General features: G+C 44.7%; 1 protein-coding gene and 1 non-coding gene across 21 annotated transcripts in view; one reads left to right on the forward strand and one right to left on the reverse strand.

Annotated features, from left to right (window-relative positions):
- The first annotated feature begins 115 nt into the window (after positions 1–115).
- On the forward strand, positions 116–187 carry trnae-cuc (transfer RNA glutamic acid (anticodon CUC)). Its single transcript has one exon. It is a non-coding gene; the product is annotated as a tRNA-Glu (tRNA).
- Positions 188–3492: 3305 nt separating this feature from the next.
- LOC115168716 (tumor protein D54) overlaps positions 3493–20460 on the reverse strand; it is a 36107-nt gene continuing 19139 nt past the window's right edge. For 2 of the 20 annotated variants that reach the window (XM_029724230.1, XM_029724225.1), the window contains exons 4-9: positions 17991–18038; positions 14366–14467; positions 11377–11403; positions 8489–8533; positions 7758–7806; positions 3493–6668 (exon numbers count right to left, since the gene is read on the reverse strand). In XM_029724230.1, coding sequence (XP_029580090.1) covers positions 6582–6668; positions 7758–7806; positions 8489–8533; positions 11377–11403; positions 14366–14467; positions 17991–18038 — 358 coding nt within the window. In that variant the 3' untranslated portion in view covers positions 3493–6581. Of the gene's footprint in view, positions 6669–7256; positions 7306–7757; positions 7807–8488; positions 8534–11376; positions 11404–14365; positions 14468–17990; positions 18039–20460 lie in introns of all 20 variants that reach the window. The other 18 variants (XR_003870729.1, XR_003870732.1, XR_003870728.1 and 15 more) reach the window with 18 other exon arrangements.

Consider the following 20460-nt stretch of genomic DNA (forward strand, 5'->3'; position numbering starts at 1 on the left):
CAACAATTGTAAAAATATACATATTTATCTGTCAACAATTAAAAAAATATACATATTTATCAGTCAACAATTATCATATCTACTATAAGGTTTCAATCACCGACAGACTTCACCTTCCCTGGTGGTCTAGTGGTTAGGATTCGGCGCTCTCACCGCCGCGGCCCGGGTTCGATTCCCGGTCAGGGAACAACTTTTTTATCAACAAATCTCTTATGGAAGAAACCTTAAAATCAAGTTTTATTGGTCACATACACGTGTTTAAGCAAGGTATGCGGGTGTTTTTCGAAATGCTTATGTTTCTAGCTCCAACAGAGCAGTAATATCTAACAATTTGACAATATATACCCAAAACATACAAATCTAAGTAAAGGAATGATGAATTAAGAATGTATAAGGATGAGCAATGTCAAAGCGGCATAGACTAAGATACAGTAGATAGTATAGAATACAGTATATACATATGAGATGAGTAATGCAACATATGTAAACATTAATAAAGCGACTAGTGTTCCATTTATTAAAGTGGCCAGTGATTCCAAGTCTGTATGTAGGCAGCAGCCTCTAATGTGCTAGTGATGGATATTTAACAGTCTGATGGCCTTGAGATCAAAGTTTTTCAGTCTCTCGGTCCCAGCTTTGATGCACCTGTACTGACCTGGCCTTCTAGGTTAGAGCGGGGCGAACAGACAGTAGCTCGGGTGGTTGTTGTCCTTGATGATCTTTTTGGTCTTCCTGTGACATCGGGTGGTGTAGGTGTCCTGGAGGGCAGGTAGTTTTCCCCCGGTGATGCGTTGGGCAGACCGCAGCACCCTCTGGAGAGCCCTGCAGTTGCGGGCGTTACAGTTGCTGTACCAGGCGGTGATACAGCCTGACAGGATGCTCTCAATTGTGACAAGCCAAATATCTTCAACCTCCTGAGGTTGAAGAGGCATCTGGGAAATTCACCCACAAATATAACTTTATATACCGGCATACACTATATATACACACACTGTACAAAAATGTGTGGATTCGGCTACTTCAGCCACACACGTTGCTGACAGGTGTATAAAATTGAGCACACAGCCATGCAATCTCCATAGACAAACATTGGCAGTAGAATGGTCTGTACTGCAGAGCTCCGAGCTCCAAATTGAGCACCGTCATAGGATGCCACCTTTCCAACAAGTCAGTTCGTCAAATTTCTGCCCTGCTTGAGCTGCCCCCTGGTCAACTATAAGTGCTGTTATTGTGAAGTGGAAACGTCTAGGAGCAACAACGGCTCAGTCGCAAAGTGGTAGGCCACACAAGCTCACAGAACAGGTCCTCAGTTGAAACACTCACTACCGAGTTCCAAACTGCCTCTGGAAGCCATGTCAGTACAAGAACTGTTCATCAGGAGAGGCAACCAGACTGTCATCCAAAATGGCCTGATACTTGGTGGAGTTCATTATGCCATTAATCTTAACCAGTGCCTCTGGACCTCTGGAATTAAAACAGCCCCAAAACATCACTGACCCCCCCTCCATATTTCACCGTGGGTATGAGGTGCCTCTCCTTGTATGCATCTCTGTTTTGACGCTAAACATGCCTATGCTGTATCTGACCAAAACGTTCAATTTTGGTCTCTTCTGACCAGAGCACCTTCTTCCAGTCATAATTTAAATGACGTTTGGCAAACTCCAAACGTTTGCATCGGTGTCTTGGGGTCAGAAAGGGCTTTCTTCTGGAAACCCTTCCAAAGAGCCTGTGGTTGTGGCTTCTGATGGTGCTTTTTTTTAAAAAAAAACCTGGTGACCCCAAGGCCCGCAATTCTTTCACAGTGATTCTTGGGTTTTTTGTTGCTTCTTTCACCATCCTCCTCCCTATCCTGGGGGTCAAAATGCATTTGCATCCTCAACCCGTGAGGTTAACTGTTCCATATCTTTTGAATGTTTTAATAATTGTCCTGACAGTGTTCAGTGGTATATTCAATCGTTTGTGGATCTTCTTGTAGCCGTTACCAGATTTATGAAGGTCTACGACCATCTGTCTCTTTTCAACTGCCAGTTCCTTTTTCTTCATGGTGTTGGATGACAGCGGGATATTGCATGCGTGTTACCTCATTTTTATACCCTTGTGAAACAGGAAGAGATGTAATGGCTCAATATAGTTCCTTAACACTTAGATAAACTTAAATAAGTGGCATTTAATTTCTCGTTTTATTTTGGTAGATGTTATTTACAATAATATTTAAGGGTGCCATTAATTGTGAAACCTTGAATTGGAGGACATTGATTTTTAATTCAATCAAATTATTTTGGTTGGCTCCATTGAAACATTAAGTACAGTATTTCTCACGTTGGTATTTTGAGTTTTTCTATAATTATATTGTTTAAAAGTATTGTTGTAATTTTGGAGCCCACTGTACATAGGCATGGAATCACTGGCCACTTTAATAATGAAACAACAGTAACTTTAATGTTTACATACTGTATTCTATTCTACTGTATTTTAGGCTATACTACTCCGACATCGCTCGTCCTAATATATTTCTTAATTCAAATTGGTTTACTTTTAGATGTGCATTGTTAGATACTACTACACTGTTGGAGCTAGGAACGCAAGCATTTCACTACACCTACAATAACATCTGATAAATATGTGCATGTGACCATTTTAGTTAAGTTGCCATTGTTAAACATTTTTGCCCAATGAATACCATTTAAATCAGCTTCTTGATATGCCACAACAGTCAGATGGATGAATTATCACCTTGGCAAAAGGAGAAAACACTCACTAACAGGGATGTAAACACATTTGTGCACAATAAGAGAAATAAGTGATTTTATTTCAGCTCATGAAAACATGGGACCAGCATATTTTTGTTCAGTAGTTTGACCCCCATTCTAGGCCCTTTCCCGTGATCCCCCCCGTTCTAGGCCCTCTTCCGTGATCCCCCCCCGTTCTAGGCCCTTTCCCGTGATCCCCCCCGTTCTAGGCCCTCTCCCGTGATCCCCCCCCGTTCTAGGCCCTTTCCCGTGATCCCCCCCGTTCTAGGCCCTCTCCCGTGATACCCCCCCCGTTCTAGGCCCTTTCCCGTGATCCCCCCCGTTCTAGGCCCTTTCCCGTGATCCCCCCCGTTCTAGGCCCTTTCCTGTGATCCCCCCGTTCTAGGCCCTCTCCCGTGATCCCCCCCCGTTCTAGGCCCTCTCCCGTGATCCCCCCCCGTTCTAGGCCCTCTCCCGTGATCCCCCCCCGTTCTAGGCCCTCTCCCGTGATCCCCCCCGTTCTAGGCCCTCTCCCGTGATCCCCCCCCGTTCTAGGCCCTTTCCCGTGATCCCCCCCGTTCTAGGCCCTTTCCCGTGATCCCCCCCGTTCTAGGCCCTCTCCCGTGATCCCCCCAGTTCTAGGCCCTTTCCTGGCCACTGTGCTCTCGCTTGCACTTTGGGTTGTAGGCCAGGTTAACAGTAAAGAACTGCTGAGGAAAAGGGTTTTATAAAAATATATTGGATTGAACATTACCCACAACTCTTTTGTTTAAAGGAATGCTTTATTGATATTCTCAACATATGACAAACCAACATTGAATTCATCCACCATTCTCATCCATTTAAATGTCGACAACTAGGCTCCCATTCTAAATAAAGCTATATATATATATATATATATATTCCTGCTATCATCCCCAACATTGTACATTCCTTCAATAAATGTGTTAACAAATTCAGCCGTGGCATCCCAAAAAATGTACATTAAACCCAATGTTTTTGCAGCTCTACACCATCTATGGATACATCTGCCTTTTTCCTTGCTATGTCATAACCAGAGACAATAGAAAACTGAATAGACTAAGGCTGCGTTTACACAGGCAGCCCAATTCTGATCTTTCGCCACTAAATTGGTCTTTTGACCGATCAGATCTTTTGCCAATAAATTGGACAAAACATGAATTGGGTTGCCTTAGGAGGCTCTGTCTGCCAACACAGATTAAGCTTAATCCTGGACTAAACACACATTCCTAACGGAAATTCTCTGTCTGATCAGTGTCTGGGGGGGGGGGGGGGGGAGGAACCGGTCCAGATAGTAGGTTTGCTACGATCTATGGAATAACTATAGTTTTGCGTTGAGAGAGAGATCTGTAACAGGCAGGTATTAAATATTGGCAACGATTTACAGATTTACAATTAAATATAAAAACAACCCTTATTTAAACTCCACCCAAGAGAGAGCCATCAAAAACACATAACCTAAATATAAATCAGTACTAAATTAAAAAAACAAAAAGTTAAAAAGGTAAATGAATACTCCGTCCCGTGAACAGAAAAAAATACAATCTACGTAGATACATCATGTTGAAAATAACAAAAAGTGACGTTGTTACCAAACCAATAGAAGCCATTTCAAGTTGTGTTGAAGGTTGTAAGCTAGGGAACAGCTAGTTGCTCTTTATAGTGTAAAGAGGCTGGGTTAGTGCCCACTGGCTAAACAGGAAGTGTTGTTGATATAACAGTAGAGCTAGTCACAAGGGTGGGTACAGGAGTACGTCTGGGTACAGGAGTGTGTGTGTGGTGGCGTTACACCTGAGGCACGCGGACAATTCTTATAATAAAAAATGGTGGACATGGAGAGCTGTCCGGACTGTATTTGACAGTTGATCATTTCAGATGTGGCACAATAACAGTAAGCACTTGAGCCAACAAATAAATGAGAAAGCAAAAACCTCGCAGGTTAAACGCTATTCTACAACTTCCAGATTAAGAAAGAATCGAAAAACGTACATTTATTTTATACCAGCAAAGTAACAGAAAGCAATAAGACTGAAAGAGTAAGGCCTAAAGATATCTTTACAGCAAAGCCTTGCTTCACATTGTAGAAACACACCAAACAGAAACAGAACGCTCAGCAGGGTACCTACCAAACAGAAACAGAACGCTCAGCAGGGTACCTACCAAACAGAACGCTCAGCAGGGTACCTACCAAACAGAACGCTCAGCAGGGTACCTACCAAACAGAACGCTCAGCAGGGTACCTACCAAACAGAAACAGAACGCTCAGCAGGGTACCTACCAAACAGAAACAGAACGCTCAGCAGGGTACCTACCAAACAGAAACAGAACGCTCAGCAGGGTACCTACCAAACAGAAACAGAACGCTCAGCAGGGTACCTACCAAACAGAAACAGAACGCTCAGCAGGGTACCTACCAAACAGAAACAGAACGCTCAGCAGGGTACCTACCAAACAGAAACAGAACGCTCAGCAGGGTACCTACCAAACAGAAACAGAACGCTCAGCAGGGTACCTACCAAACAGAAACAGAACGCTCAGCAGGGTACCTACCAAACTGAAACAGAACGCTCAGCAGGGTACCTACCAAACTGAAACAGAATGCTCAGCAGGGTACTAAACAGAAACAGAATGCTCAGCAGGGTACCTACCAAACAGAAACAGAACGCTCAGCAGGGTACCTACCAAACAGAAACAGAACGCTCAGCAGGGTACTAAACAGAAACAGAACACTCAGCAGGGTACCTACCAAACAGAAACAGAACGCTCAGCAGGGTACCTACCAAACAGAAACAGAACGCTCAGCAGGGTACCTACCAAACAGAAACAGAACGCTCAGCAGGGTACCTACCAAACAGAAACAGAACGCTCAGCAGGGTACTAAACAGAAACAGAACACTCAGCAGGGTACCTACCAAACTGAAACAGAACGCTCAGCAGGGTACTAAACAGAAACAGAACACTCAGCAGGGTACCAAACAGAATGCTCAGCAGGGTACTAAACAGAAACAGAACACTCAGCAGGGTACTAAACAGAAACAGAACGCTCAGCAGGGTACTAAACAGATCTTTGTTGTAGTCGTAGTGTTTTTATTTGCCTTCTTGTTTGAGCCTCCACGTCCGCCGTACCTACCGATTAATGCCGACTGGCAGTATTGTTCACAATATATTTATTCATATATATTTATACATATAGATAAGTCATGTAAAAACATTATGCAAAGCAGTGTAAAATTGTTTTATAATACAAAATGGTTTAATGTATTTATTTTTTTACAAGCTGTGGTGATTTGATGTTATGTAATCTCAGGTTGTATTTTGCGGTAGTTTGTATTTGCACAGTGAGATGAGATATGCACATGCTTTTAGTAGGCTGAGGAGGGAGATTTCAAATAGGACCTTTAGCCCCTTAACCTCCTAGGCACTTGTGGAGATCTGAAGGAACTAGATAAGAGTAAGCAATGTGCAACAAATCAACCTATTGGTTTAAACAATATGGTAGTGGCTCCACCATGCCCCGTCATAGTATAGGTGGAATTGTTGCCATATTGCACACATCAATCCAGTCCTTTCAGTTCTCCACAAGGGATAGGGTAGGGGCTACGGAGTAGGGGCTAGGGGGTGATTTAGGACTGAGCAGTAGTACTAATGATATAGGGCACTACGTTTTGCCGGTCAGGTGAGGGAGGCAGTAGTGAGTAATGTGGGGATTAGAGGGTGACTTCTTTAGGCCAAATGTCATGTGTCACTCAGTGATGAGGCGCTTAATGATGATGTCACAGTCCCGGTGATGAGAGAGAGAGGGAGAGGGGGGGGAAGAGAGAGAGATGATCTTCAGAAGGGTGCGTTGTCCTGAACAGGGTTCGTGTCGGTCGGGGACTGGACAGCTTCACCGTTACCTCTGGCTCCAACCACCTTGTACTGAAGAGGAAGAGAGACAGGAGGAGGATGGTACGGGATCAAAACGTGATGGTAAATCTTAAGTCATTTCATTTAAAAAGGAGCTGTGTGAGATTGTAGAGAATAGGGTAAGTGCATTCAACTGTTTTGAGATTTGTATAGATCAAGCACCTGTTAAAAGGTTGTACACTTTTCAGAATGTCTGTGCTGCAGCACCGGTAAATCGTCTTCCGCAGGGTTTTATTTAACTAGGCAAGTCAGTTAAGAACAAATTCTTATTTACAGTGACGGCCTACAACCAGCCAAACCCAAACGACGCTGGGCCAAATTGTGCGTCGCCCTACGGGACTCCCAATCACGGCCGGTTGTGATACAGCCTGGAATCGAATCGGGGTCTGTAGTGACGCCTCTAGCATTGCGATGCAGTGCTTTTAGACCGTTGCGTCACCCTGGACCCCTGAGTGACACCAAGCGTAACACATCACTCAGGTGTGTTAGCGTCTAACAATAACCCCTAGGTACCACTTGTTACATATACCCACGATGCTATATTATACCCATTATAAAATACAGCCATTACCAGATCCCCTTTGCCACACACACACACACCTTTTCTTTACATGTGCTGCAGTGCAGGGAGACTTTAAAATCAGCCCAGCTGTGAATAGAACAAATGGGAAATCTTCAGGCAGTCAGTCATTTCATTTTCACACCATTTTTAAATTTTCAAGAGTTTGTTTTGAGAGACAGTTGAGAATAATCCAATAGTAATATGATCCCGTGCAGGAATAGGCTAAAGCACTCCTAAACTAACTCGTCTGTAGGATGTTAAGAAGCAAAGTATGCGGCGCGGCGGCGACGACAGCCTGCGGCGCGGCGGCGACGACAGCCTGCGGCGCGGCGGCAGCCTGCAGCGACGACAGCCTGCGGCACGGCGGCGACGACAGCATACGGCGGTGACGACAGCATACGGCGCAGTTCACAACGGAGATACAAATGGAATGTACAAACTACAAAAATATACTTTTCCATTTTACTGTTTCTACATTCCAGCTGTGAGTCGTAAAGGTTTAACTCTGCGTCCCATTTCAACAACCCCCTTCAGCTCACCTTCATGTTCCCAACTTTGTCCTCAAACGACTTGAAGGTTGGAGAGTTTCTATTAAAAAAAAAAAAAAAAAACAGATATAATATATTACAAAACAGTCAAGCAAAAAAAAAACATTCTACAAATGAGCACAAGGGAAGATCATAGAATTAGCAACAACTTTCAGAAGTGTTTATTCACGATATAAAACACCGGACTCAAAAAAATAATGATCCTCTCCCGTAAAGGTTTAGGGTGGACGACAAACGTAAGTGGTAACCTCCATTTTATTATTCTTTGATTGTCCACTGCCAGACACCCTTATCCAGGGCTACCTCTGGGAGGGGACAGTTTCATGCATCATCAGGGCAAAGTCTTAGTGGAGTTGATTTACATTGAGTTACCAGTCATATGTGTATTGAGTTAGCTCACACACACGTACATATATATTCACAGGGAAAAGCATACAGACAGGATATCAAAGTTACACTTAGTATTTTCATTTAGTTAGAGCCAGCACATAAAACACACAATGTTACCACTACGTATTTTTCCAAGGCTGTGCCGTCAAACTGTGCCATATCGTTATGTTTGTATTGTGTATGGGAAATTCAAAGACCAAAAAAACATCACAAATAAAGACAACAGCTGTTACTCTAAAACCACTAAATGTCAAAAGGACAAAGTGATACTTAAAGTGGTGAAAAAAAACAAAACGAAATAGAATTTTTTTAAAAAGTGTGAGCTAATTTACCTCATCGCTGGCATACTTATCGAATGGCGGATGGAGTAGTTGCTACTTTGTAAGCGTTAAAAGGAGGGAGACAAAGAAGAAGTGAGATCATTAGGAGCTAAGTGGAGAAGAGGGTTATTAAAGCAGCGAGGCAGGCCCAGGCCTGGCCCACCACTGGAGCACTCACACACAAGCAGGGGAACATGGTTACAGCGGGACGGAAGTCAAGTCAGTCAGGTCAAGGAGGATACTGCCATCTGGTGGTTACTTCAGGTTAGTCATTTTTTATTTCAATTAGGCAAGTCAGTTAAGAACAAATTCTTATGACAATGGACGGACTACCCCGGACGACGCTGGGCCAATTGTGTGCCGCCCTATGGGACGCCAGATGTGATACAGCCTGGATTCGAACCAGGGACTGTAGTGATGCCTCTTGCACTGAGATGCAGTGCCTTAGACCGCTGCGCCACTCCGGTAATTAATCATTAAAATATGCAGGGAATTAATTTATATGAACTGAACTCCTCTTAAATAATAAAGTAATTAATGAAAATCATAACCTGAGGGGGAACAAAATTGTATCTTTCAAAGAAAATGCCAACTAAAACGGTACCAGAGCATCAGCCCTCAGACCAACAGGCTCTGCGATAGCAGTCTTATGGCTAAGGGGGGTAGAGAAGTTAAATAGTTAGAAAACTGCTAAATAGTTAGTTGGTTACCCAGACTCTCTGCACTACGCACACTCACAAGACCATAAACTCAGCAGCCAGTTTATTAGGTACACTCGTCTAGTACCGGGGGTCGGACACCCGTTTCCCTCCAGAACAGCCTGAATTCTTCAGGGCATGGAAACGTTGCTCAATTGGTATCAATGGACATAACGTGTGCCAGGAAAACATTCCCTACACCATTACACCACCACCAGCCTGTACCGTTGAGACCAGGCAGGATGGATCCACATTGCTTACACCAAATCATGACTCTGCCATCAGCATGACACAACAGGAACTAGGACTCGTCGGACCGGGCAATATTTTTCCACTCATCTGTCCAGTGTTGGTGATGGCGTGGAACAGCTTCTTCTTGTTGTTTTGTAGCTGATAGTAGAGGAACCAGGTGTGGTCGTCTGCTGCAATAGCCCATCTGTGACGAGGACCGATCAGTTATGCGTTCTGAGATGCCGTTCTTCACACCGCGCGAATATTTGCCCGTTTCGTTTGTGGCACACGTGTTAGCTTGCACGATTCTTGCCATTTTCCTTCGGTCTCTCTCATCAACGAGCTGTTTCCTGCACCTGACTTGATGTTTTATTGTTTGTCGTGCCATTCTCTGTAAAACCCCTAGACCAGGGCTCTCCAACCCTGTTCCTGGAGAAAGAGAGTCCTGTTGGTTTACACTTTAACCCTAATCTAGTGCACCTGATTCTAATAATTAGCTGGTTGATAAACTGAATCAGGTTAGTTACATCTGGAGTCGGAGTGAAAACCTACAGGAGGGTAGATCTCCAGGAACAGGGTTGGAGTGAAAACCTACAGGAGGGTAGATCTCCAGGAACAGGGTTGGAGTGAAAACCTACAGGAGGATAGATCTCCAGGAACAGGGTTGGAGTGAAAACCTACAGGAGGATAGATCTCCAGGAACAGGGTTGGAGAGTCCTGCCCTAGATAAATGTTGTGCGTGAAAAGCCCAGGAGGCCGGCCGTTACTGAGTCGCTGGAACCGGAGCCTTGCACAGACGATCATAACACGCTTAAAGTGGTTATGGTAATTAGTTTGGCCCATTCTAACATTCAATCGAACAGTAACTGAATGCCTCGATGCCTGTCTGCCTGCTTCATATCGCAAGCCACGGCCACATGACTCCCTGTCTGTAGGAGAGATCCATTTTTGTGAACGGGGTTGTGTACCTAATAAACTGGCCGCTAAGGGTATATAAAAACACACGCTGCTGCTACTCTGTCCTTTATTTTACTCTTATTTATCCTGATGCCTAGTCACTTTACCCTGCCTTCAAGTACATATCTGCCTCAAATACCTCGTACCCCTGCACATTGATCTGGTACTCCCTGTATATAGCTCCACATTGATCTGGTACTCCCTGTATATAGCTCCACATTGATCTGGTACTCCCTGTATATAGCTCCACATTGATCTGGTACTGGTACTCCCTGTATATAGCTCCACATTGATCTGGTACTCCCTGTATATAGCTCCACATTGATCTGGTACTCCCTGTATATAGCTCCACATTGATCTGGTACTCCCTGTATATAGCTCCACATTGATCTGGTACTCCCTGTATATAGCTCCACATTGATCTGGTACTCCCTGTATATAGCTCCACATTGATCTGGTACTCCCTGTATATAGCTCCACATTGATCTGGTACTCCCTGTATATAGCTCCACATTGATCTGGTACTCCCTGTATATAGCTCCACATTGATCTGGTACTTCCTGTATATAGCTCCACATTGATCTGGTACTCCCTGTATATAGCTCCACATTGATCTGGTACTTCCTGTATATAGCTCCACATTGATCTGGTACTTCCTGTATATAGCTCCACATTGATCTGGTACTTCCTGTATATAGCTCCACATTGATCTGGTACTTCCTGTATATAGCTTCATTCTTGTTTATTTTATTCCTCGAGTTACCATTATTCTTTAACTCTGCATCGTTGCAAAGGGCTCGTAAGAAAGCATTTCACGGTTAAGTCTACACCCGTTGTATTGGGCGCATGTGAACGAATACATTTTGATTTGAGAAAGCAGAGTGGCAGCATAAAGACTATAGCTGTATTAAAAAACAGTCAGAACCGTTGAAAACTCTAGGTTAAGTGGTCATAGTAATTGATGAAGGTCGGTAAATTGGGTCGTTCCAGTCCCAGCAACAGAGTACGTCTTACCTAAAGGAGTTAGAGAACGGCAGCGCTCTGTAGACCAGACGCAGCAATTTAAAAAAAAACAAGAGAAACAAAAAAACAGAGTGAGGCACAAGAAGCAACGAGCTGAGCAGAGCTAGCCTATTTATCAAAAAAGGGGCTGCTTTCAGAGGGTACGTCCCAAATGGCATGGCACCCTATTCCCTATTTAGTGCACTACTTTTGACCATAGGGCTATATAGGGGAAAAGTTGCCATTTGGGACACTAGCAGATATTGAAATTATTTAAGAAGTCCAGAAAACCTCATTGCAATGCACAGGTCAGCCATGTTTATTTTCAAACCTGGTAGCAATGATGGTGATGGGTACATGATAGATGGCATTGCAATGCACACCAGGGTCCCATGTTCTGCAACCCTGCTGTAGGAAGTGTATAGACCTATATAGTCTGGTCTAATTCAGACTTGGTCATGGATAACGCTAGATGAAAATGAAAGACAATAACAAACAAAAAAAATGGGACAAAACAAAACTAAGGAACAAGAGTTGTTGCGGCACATTGATACAGAGCAAGCAGGAAGGGAGTATTGTTGCAAGGCCAGAGTAATGGATCCAGAAAGAGGGAAACAAGGAGAGAGCGATGAAACACACACACACACGTCGATGTGGACTTGGACAGTGTTAATAGACATATTCTGAGATCATGTAGATACTAGAGATAATATGGTTTTAGGGTGGTGATGAATGGATAGATTAATTATTTACAACAAATAAAGTGTTGAATTGAACCATATATTAAAAAAGGCCTTCAGACATTTGGTACGATTACGAGTCATCTATAACATGGCTGTAAAAAAGCATGGCCCACCATAGCTAGTTAAAGTTGGAGCAACCAAGTGGAATTGACTGCAGGCAAAAGGTGGTTATCAGTCAAGTCTGGGAGGGTGGGGTGGGGGGTTAGTGTAAATTCTACAGTGTCTACTTCAGTAGTCTTCTAGGAGAGTAAACGCAGATTGTGTTTTCTACATCAGAGCTGCCAAACACTCCTCCTGGAAAACTACTGGCTAATCAAGGGTCATGGGGCCTCATTATATAAACACTGCAGCTAATCAATGTCCTGGGGCGTCATTATATAAACGCTGCAGCTAATGAATGTCCTGGGGCCTCATTATATAAACGCTGCAGCTAATCAAAGGTCCTGGGGCCTCATTATAAAAACGTTGCAGCTAATCAAGAGTCCTGGGGCCTCATTATATAAACGCTGCAGCTAATCAATGTCCTGGGGCCTCATTATATAAACGCTGCAGCTAATCAATGTCCTGGGGCCTCATTATATAAACGCTGCAGCTAATCAAAGGTCCTGGGCCTTAATTCAATAAACGTTGCGTACGCACAATATATGCGCACAACGGTTTTCACAAAAAAAGTTGGCATTTATAAAAATGTAACTTGGACGTGAGCTGATCCTCCTACAACCTTCAGACCATGAGTAGGCTCAGTGGCTCAGTGGTTGAATCATTACATTCCCAGAAAGCAACCGTCGCCTTTAGTAGCCTTCTGCAGGAATATATGACAATTATTCATAATTGTTTAAATAAAAACTTAAATATAATAAAATGCTATTATTTGCCATTAGTGAGAAGAGCAAAAATAATGTTTTTAAAAAAAAATCTCTACATTGTAAAATAATTAGAAATCAGCATCCATTTCATTTCCATGATCATCGCAGAATAAATTCACCTTTTCTGACTGATGGTTTCATACTGGTGAAATCGCCCATCCTAACTTATTGTTGGTCTATAGGCTATTATTCATCCCCATCTCTCATTTAAAATTGGACCCACTTCACAGTGGTAAATAGATCAGCTATTTGTAGCATGTTGCTCTGTGATCCGAAGTGCACTTTAACGGTAGAACAAACAGTTCACCTTTACCATCGAGGTTTGTAGGCTACGTATGAATCATTTAACGTGACATTCCTCCAATAGACAATATTTCATTTAGAAATATAATAAATATCATAACCATTGCAAAATAAATCCCTTAACTTTTTTTTGGCCATGATGAGTTCATTTTCCTGAAGTAGACATAAAATAAATTACAATGCGCATCTCATTTAATTGAGCCTTAGATAGGCTATTATAAAATGTCAAGTTTTTGCTCTATGCATCCGAAAAGGAGCGCAGTATATAACATACAGTATCATATAAAACAGGTGAACAGAGGGTTGATCTTTAGCATTGAAGTGGGTAGGTTACCACTGTAAGCAGTCCTACTGTAGTTTCCCCCCCTTCCACCCCTCCTCCGGAGCAGACAATGGTTTAGAATGTGGGCAGTGCAGCTTATTTCTGTTCGGGGGTTGGGAAAAATAAAAAATAAAGTTTGTAATGTTTACAGGGTCACAACAATTTGCAATCGTTGTCTTTCAGAAGAAAAAAAACCTGTCAGATGATACAACAAACGTCACTGCAAAAGAAAAACGTTCTGCCAACACCTCCAAAAGACATTCGATCACGTTCACCATTGCTATTTCCTTTAGCTAGGGTCTTGGACTAATTTCCATATTTACAAAGTACACAACAACAACAACAAAAAGACGATTGAGGATATTACCACCATAAAAAAAAGGTGAACGACGGCCGTTTCCAGGCGGTGTTATAACGCTCGTTGACACGCTCGTTTAACAGGTCTGACTCATAACAGGATATATACACACACGTTGTATATTATAAATCTTTTCAGAAATGAAGCATGCAGATATTTACTGTCAAATTGACCCAACGGTTATAAATGAGGCCCCAGGTGTGCAGCTGAATCAGGTGTTGTAGATTAGGGGGGGGGGGCAGGACTAGCTTTCACCAGAAAGAGGGTTGTTGTGGCCTCGCCAAATAAACGTCTACAACCTAGTGGAAAAGAGGACCGAGATGACACCTAGGTTTTTACAACTTGGTGGTTGTCCGACCCTGCTCTGGAGAAAGGGATTGAGGCGGCCATTTTGTGTCTTGGTCTGTACCTCATGTCTCCCAGTTTCCTGCTGAGGGCAGTTCCCATGGTGGAGAAGGCAGCAGTGGTCTTCTGTCCCGCCACAGACAGGGTCTCCTGAGTCTTCTTATACCTGGCGGGAGAGGATAAATACAGTATATAAATCATTAGAACATGATTGAAAACAGGGCTCACTTAGTTTGGAATAGATTACGCCTCTGTCGCAAGCAGAAGGAAGATTCTTTGCCACTAAGGGGTTAATAAGTCTGACAGACAAGAGCAGAAAAACAAGTATGCAGAAATACTGAGGAAAACACTGCAGAAATACTGGGGAATTAGCAAGAGTTTCTATCCAATACTTGACAAAGATCTCAAAAATAAATTCTGATGAAAGATCATTAAAAAGAAGGTATGCCCACATTTTGAGCAGGTTTTATCTGCACAAAACATCGTTCTGAGATGCTGAGCATCAAAGTTCACATCCCAGATCCCAGAACTGGTTTGTAATGAATTGTTCAGTGGGGTGGAGGAGGACTTCAGACCCAGTAGGGAGGAGGAGGAGGAGGACTACCAACCCAGTAGGGAGGAGGAGGAGGACTACCAACCCAGTGGGGCGGTGGGGGGGACTACCAACCCAGTAGGGAGGAGGAGGAGGACTACCAACCCAGTAGGGAGGAGGAGGAGGACTACCAACCCAGTAGGGAGGAGGAGGACTACCAACCCAGTAGGGAGGAGGAGGAGGACTACCAACCCAGTAGGGAGGAGGAGGAGGACTACCAACCCAGTAGGGAGGAGGAGGACTACCAACCCAGTAGGGAGGAGGAGGAGGACTACCAACCCAGTAGGGAGGAGGAGGACTACCAACCCAGTAGGGAGGAGGAGGACTACCAACCCAGTAGGGAGGAGGAGGAGGACTACCAACCCAGTAGGGAGGAGGAGGAGGACTACCAACCCAGTAGGGAGGAGGAGGACTACCAACCAGTAGGGAGGAGGAGGACTACCAACCCAGTAGGAGGAGGAGGAGGACTACCAACCCAGTAGGGAGGAGGAGGACTACCAACCCAGTAGGGAGGAGGAGGAGGACTACCAACCCAGTAGGGAGGAGGAGGAGGACTACCAACCCAGTAGGGAGGAGGAGGACTACCAACCCAGTAGGGAGGAGGAGGACTACCAACCCAGTAGGGAGGAGGAGGAGGACTACCAACCCAGTAGGGAGGAGGAGGAGGACTACCAACCCAGTAGGGAGGAGGAGGACTACCAACCCAGTAGGGAGGAGGAGGACTACCAACCCAGTAGGGAGGAGGAGGACTACCAACCCAGTAGGGAGGAGGAGGAGGAGGACTACCAACCCAGTAGGGAGGAGGAGGAGGAGGACTACCAACCCAGTAGGGCAGAGGAGGAGGACTACCAAACCAGTAGGGAGGAGGAGGACTACCAAACCAGTAGGGAGGAGGAGGACTACCAAACCAGTAGGGAGGAGGAGGACTACCAACCCAGTAGGGAGGAGGAGGACTACCAACCCAGTAGGGAGGAGGAGGAGGACTACCAACCCAGTAGGGAGGAGGAGGAGGACTACCAACCCAGTAGGGAGGAGGAGGAGGACTACCAACCCAGTAGGGAGGAGGAGGACTACCAACCCAGTAGGGAGGAGGAGGAGGAGGACTACCAACCCAGTAGGGAGGAGGAGGACTACCAACCCAGTAGGGAGGAGGAGGACTACCAAACCAGTAGGGAGGAGGAGGACTTCCAACCCAGTAGGGAGGAGGAGGACTACCAACCCAGTAGGGAGGAGGAGGAGGACTACCAACCCAGTAGGGAGGAGGAGGAGGACTACCAACCCAGTAGGGTGGAGGGGGAGGACTACCAACCCAGTAGGGAGGAGGAGGAGGACTACCAACCCAGTAGGGAGGAGGAGGAGGACTACCAAACCAGTAGGGAGGAGGAGGACTACCAACCCAGTAGGGAGGAGGAGGAGGACTACCAAACCAGTAGGGAGGAGGAGGACTACCAAACCAGTAGGGAGGAGGAGGACTACCAACCCAGTAGGGAGGAGGAGGAGGACTACCAACCCAGTAGGGAGGAGGAGGAGGACTACCAACCCAGTAGGGAGGAGGAGGACGACTACCAACCCAGTAGGGAGGAGGAGGACTACCAACCCAGTAGGGAGGAGGAGGAGGACTACCAACCCAGTAGGGAGGAGGAGGAGGACTACCAACCCAGTAGGGAGGAGGAGGACTACCAACCCAGTGGGGCGGAGGGGGGGGGGGGGGGACTGTACAACCAGGTATTGTACAAAACAGCTTAAACCAAACTCTGAACTTTGAAACTGGACATTTCAGGCTTATTTCAGATTTTTAAAACAGAAAATTCATAATATTAATAATTTCAGACAGAAGAATTTAGATCCATTTGTATTGCAGTACCGACCTAAAGCAGGAATCTACCCAGACATCACCGTGCTTAAATCCCACACGGAGTCCAAATAGAACCTCTGAATGGGGTGGCACCAACACCTCTACAGGGGTGGCACCAACACCTCTACAGGGGTGGCACCAACACGTCACACACGAGCAGGTGATCGCCTCTAGCACAACATCAATAGTCAAACCACTCCTGATCCAGTAATCATGTTTTACTAGTCATCCGTTCAGTACACAAAGTCCTCATCTTTATCCCAGAAAATGGATTTCTATTCAGACTGATCAATACAACAAATGGATTTCTATTCAGACTGATCAATACAACAAATGGTATTGATAACTGATAATACTGAAAAGAGAGTTGGGGGGGGAACAATGCAGTTGGTGGATAATCAATTAACGACGCCATTTTATTACACTTTGTTCAGCGGGTCAGAGGTTCCCCAGGAGATGTGATGACCAAGACAAAAACAAAGTACATTCAGCTAGACTAGGACAGGCACCCACGCCTCACTAAAAAAAACAGCCTCTCAAATCCAGTCCTCAAGTAACCCACGGCGATACCCATTGTTGTTGTTGCCCCACACAAGCTCACATGATTTAAAGTGAAGGTGGGCACGTGCAGGGCCCTCCAAATATCACCAGCCAAACAGAAGGGAAGCAGGAACAGTCAGAAGCCCCTCCCCTCTCCAAGCAAACAGCAGGAACAGTCAGACGCCCCTCCCCCTCTCCAAGCAAACAGCAGGAACAGTCAGACGCCCCTCCCCCTCTCCAAGCAAACAGCAGGAACAGTCAGACGCCCCTCCCCCTCTCCAAGCAAACAGCAGGAACAGTCAGACGCCCCTCCCCCTCTCCAAGCAAACAGCAGGAACAGTCAGACGCCCCTCCCCCTCTCCAAGCAAACAGCAGGAACAGTCAGACGCCCCTCCCCCTCTCCAAGCAAACAGCAGGAACAGTCAGACGCCCCTCCCCCTCTCCAAGCAAACAGCAGGAACAGTCAGAAGCCCCTCCCCCTCTCCAAGCAAACAGCAGGAACAGTCAGAAGCCCCTCCCCTCTCCAAGCAAACAGCAGGAACAGTCAGACGCCCCTCCCCCTCTCCAAGCAAACAGCAGGAAGTCAGAAGCCCCTCCCCTTCTCCAAGCAAACAGCAGGAACAGACAGAAGCCCCTCCTCCTTGCTGAAACAAAATGCAACTCAGACAAAACTAAACTAAATAAGTTAATAGATCAACTCACGCTTCAGATCGGGAAATTTCATCCAAAGTTGCAGACGCTGTAAGATATCTACGGACAAACAGTATGACAATTAAATGACTGACTTCTTATAGAGGGAGGAAAGAGCAAGTTAGAGACTTTAAAGTTTACATAACTAGAACCCTTCTACACACACACACACACAAATAAGACAGTCCAAAAAACTTGCCACAATACTTTGATTTTGTTTGAATAGTGCATATACTGAACAATTTGTAACACTATGACAATGCATCGGTCTTTGGAAAGTTACAGAAGTGGCAAATACCCAACTGTGCTGAATTTCTAGGGGTTTATTACAGCTGGGTTTCTCCCAAACTCGGTCCCTGGGGTCCCCTCTGGGTGCACGTTTTGGTTTGTCTGTCCTAGAACTACACAGCTGATTCAAATTAAACAACTCATCATCAAACTTTGATTATATGAAATCAGCTGTGTCTCGCTGGGTGGTGGGGGGGGGGGGGAGAGAAAACAATAACAAACCAACATGCACCCAGGTGGGGCCACATGACAGAGTTTTAGATTAGAGGACAACACCTTCCTCAAGCTTGGACATAGTCGGCAGTCACATCTCGTGTTCAAACTCTCTTAGTAATACTTTCACAGAATTAAAAAAAGGTGCCAATGTGTCAAGCATTAGAATCTATTGGACTAGTTACTGATTGAGCACCAACCAAACAGTGCCTGAACATTGTTGTTACTGTAATGAAGTCCTATAGATCCCTGTCAGTACTGTAACCTGCATGGGAAAGAGGAAGTGGCTTTGGTTCTGCTGTCTACAATGGAAAAAAGGAAATACATAATCAAGCGTAGCTGTCTGATTAAAAATGTAATAAAACACACACAGACAACCCAAATAAAATACCTGTCTTCTAGGGCCCAGGACCATACCAGGACGGCGACACTCGTTAGTATCGTGGCAAAGAAACAAAAAACACCAAGCGGATTTCACTTGTTTAAGAACACAGTCCTAATGTTGGAATTAAACATTTATTTTCCAAGGTATAGAACACAATATTTTACATACAGCAGGTTTTAAAAAGACCAAAAGAGTTGAGTCTGTTTCACGTTTTCCCCCATGGATTTTGTTGTTGTTGTTGATACTAGCATCACAGCCATAGTGTCATCCCTACACAGGCACTCTCGTTCACGTGGCATTCTTCCACATCCTCACTCTGGGTGAGTCATGTGACTGATCAAGCAAGACAACCATTTTTTGGGGCCAGTCCAACATTGTCATCCCCCTCTCTCTCTCCCTCTGCCCATGGTCGTTTACCAGTCCAGCTCTCTTTCAGTCTCTCTCACAATCCTCTCCTCTCGTCTCCCACACAATCCTGTGGCGGGTCTGGGCTGTTTGTCTGGTCGAGAAACAGCTGCTGTGTGAGATAGATATCTATCTATCTATATCTAATGCGCTGAAAGGACAGTAGCTCACAAACCACCACCATGTCTCTCTCCATGTAGGCCTTCAGCCATCCAGACAATTTAATTTGCTGTAGCAACGGTGGTGGTAGTTTCACTACCTTTACACACAGATGTAGGATATAATTTAAATGTATAGTGAAATGTATTTCACTTTCCCTCGTTTTAAGTGTAAAAATCAACCACCAAACTAACAGAAGGAGTTAGAACTAGGCTTGAACCTGTACTGGGCTTTTTGGAAAGAGCCACGCAAATGCTTTTTCAACATCCTCAATACATTGTTATATTTATAGCTATTTTAACTAAATACCTGCAGTCAACTTGTGCAATACATTAGGAGAAAAAAAAAAGAAAAAAAAGCAGACAGAATTCTTTTTTTCCACCTGTCACATTATGGAAGTTTATGGTAGTTCCCCAGAACAGAGGTCACGTGTTTGTTTGTACACTAGCAGAACGGGAGAAAGCGGGAGCATGGGATTCCAGCTGTGTATTGACACGGGTTGCGTTTTATATTGAAAGTCTGTGTTTTTTTTTTTTTTGCTTCAATAGAGAGCGATCAGTCGGCAGAAAACAGCTTCATATTGTGATAAACAACACTACTTGGCTGGCAGCCACATAAGTAAATGAGCTAATATTATGCATGGCCATCGTGTCTTTTATGTTTATCATAGAAACAATGTTTTCCTAATCTAGCATTTTACCAAAAGTAGTCTGGCTACACTGAAAAACACTACCTGAGAACAGTAGCTCCACATCAGAGAGCTGTCTGCTGATAGAATGATGGAGAACAGTAGCTCCACATCAGAGTGCTGTCTGCTGATAGAATGATGGAGAACAGTAGCTCCACATCAGTCAGAGTGCTGTCTGCTGATAGAATGATGGAGAACAGTAGCTCCACATCAGTCAGAGAGCTGTCTGCTGATAGAATGATGGAGAACAGTAGCTCCACATCAGTCAGAGAGCTGTCTGCTGATAGAATGATGGAGAACAGTAGCTCCACATCAGTCAGAGTGCTGTCTGCTGATAGAATGAT

This window comes from Salmo trutta, chromosome 30, assembly GCF_901001165.1.
Source record: "Salmo trutta chromosome 30, fSalTru1.1, whole genome shotgun sequence".
NCBI classification, from domain to species: domain Eukaryota; kingdom Metazoa; phylum Chordata; class Actinopteri; order Salmoniformes; family Salmonidae; genus Salmo; species Salmo trutta.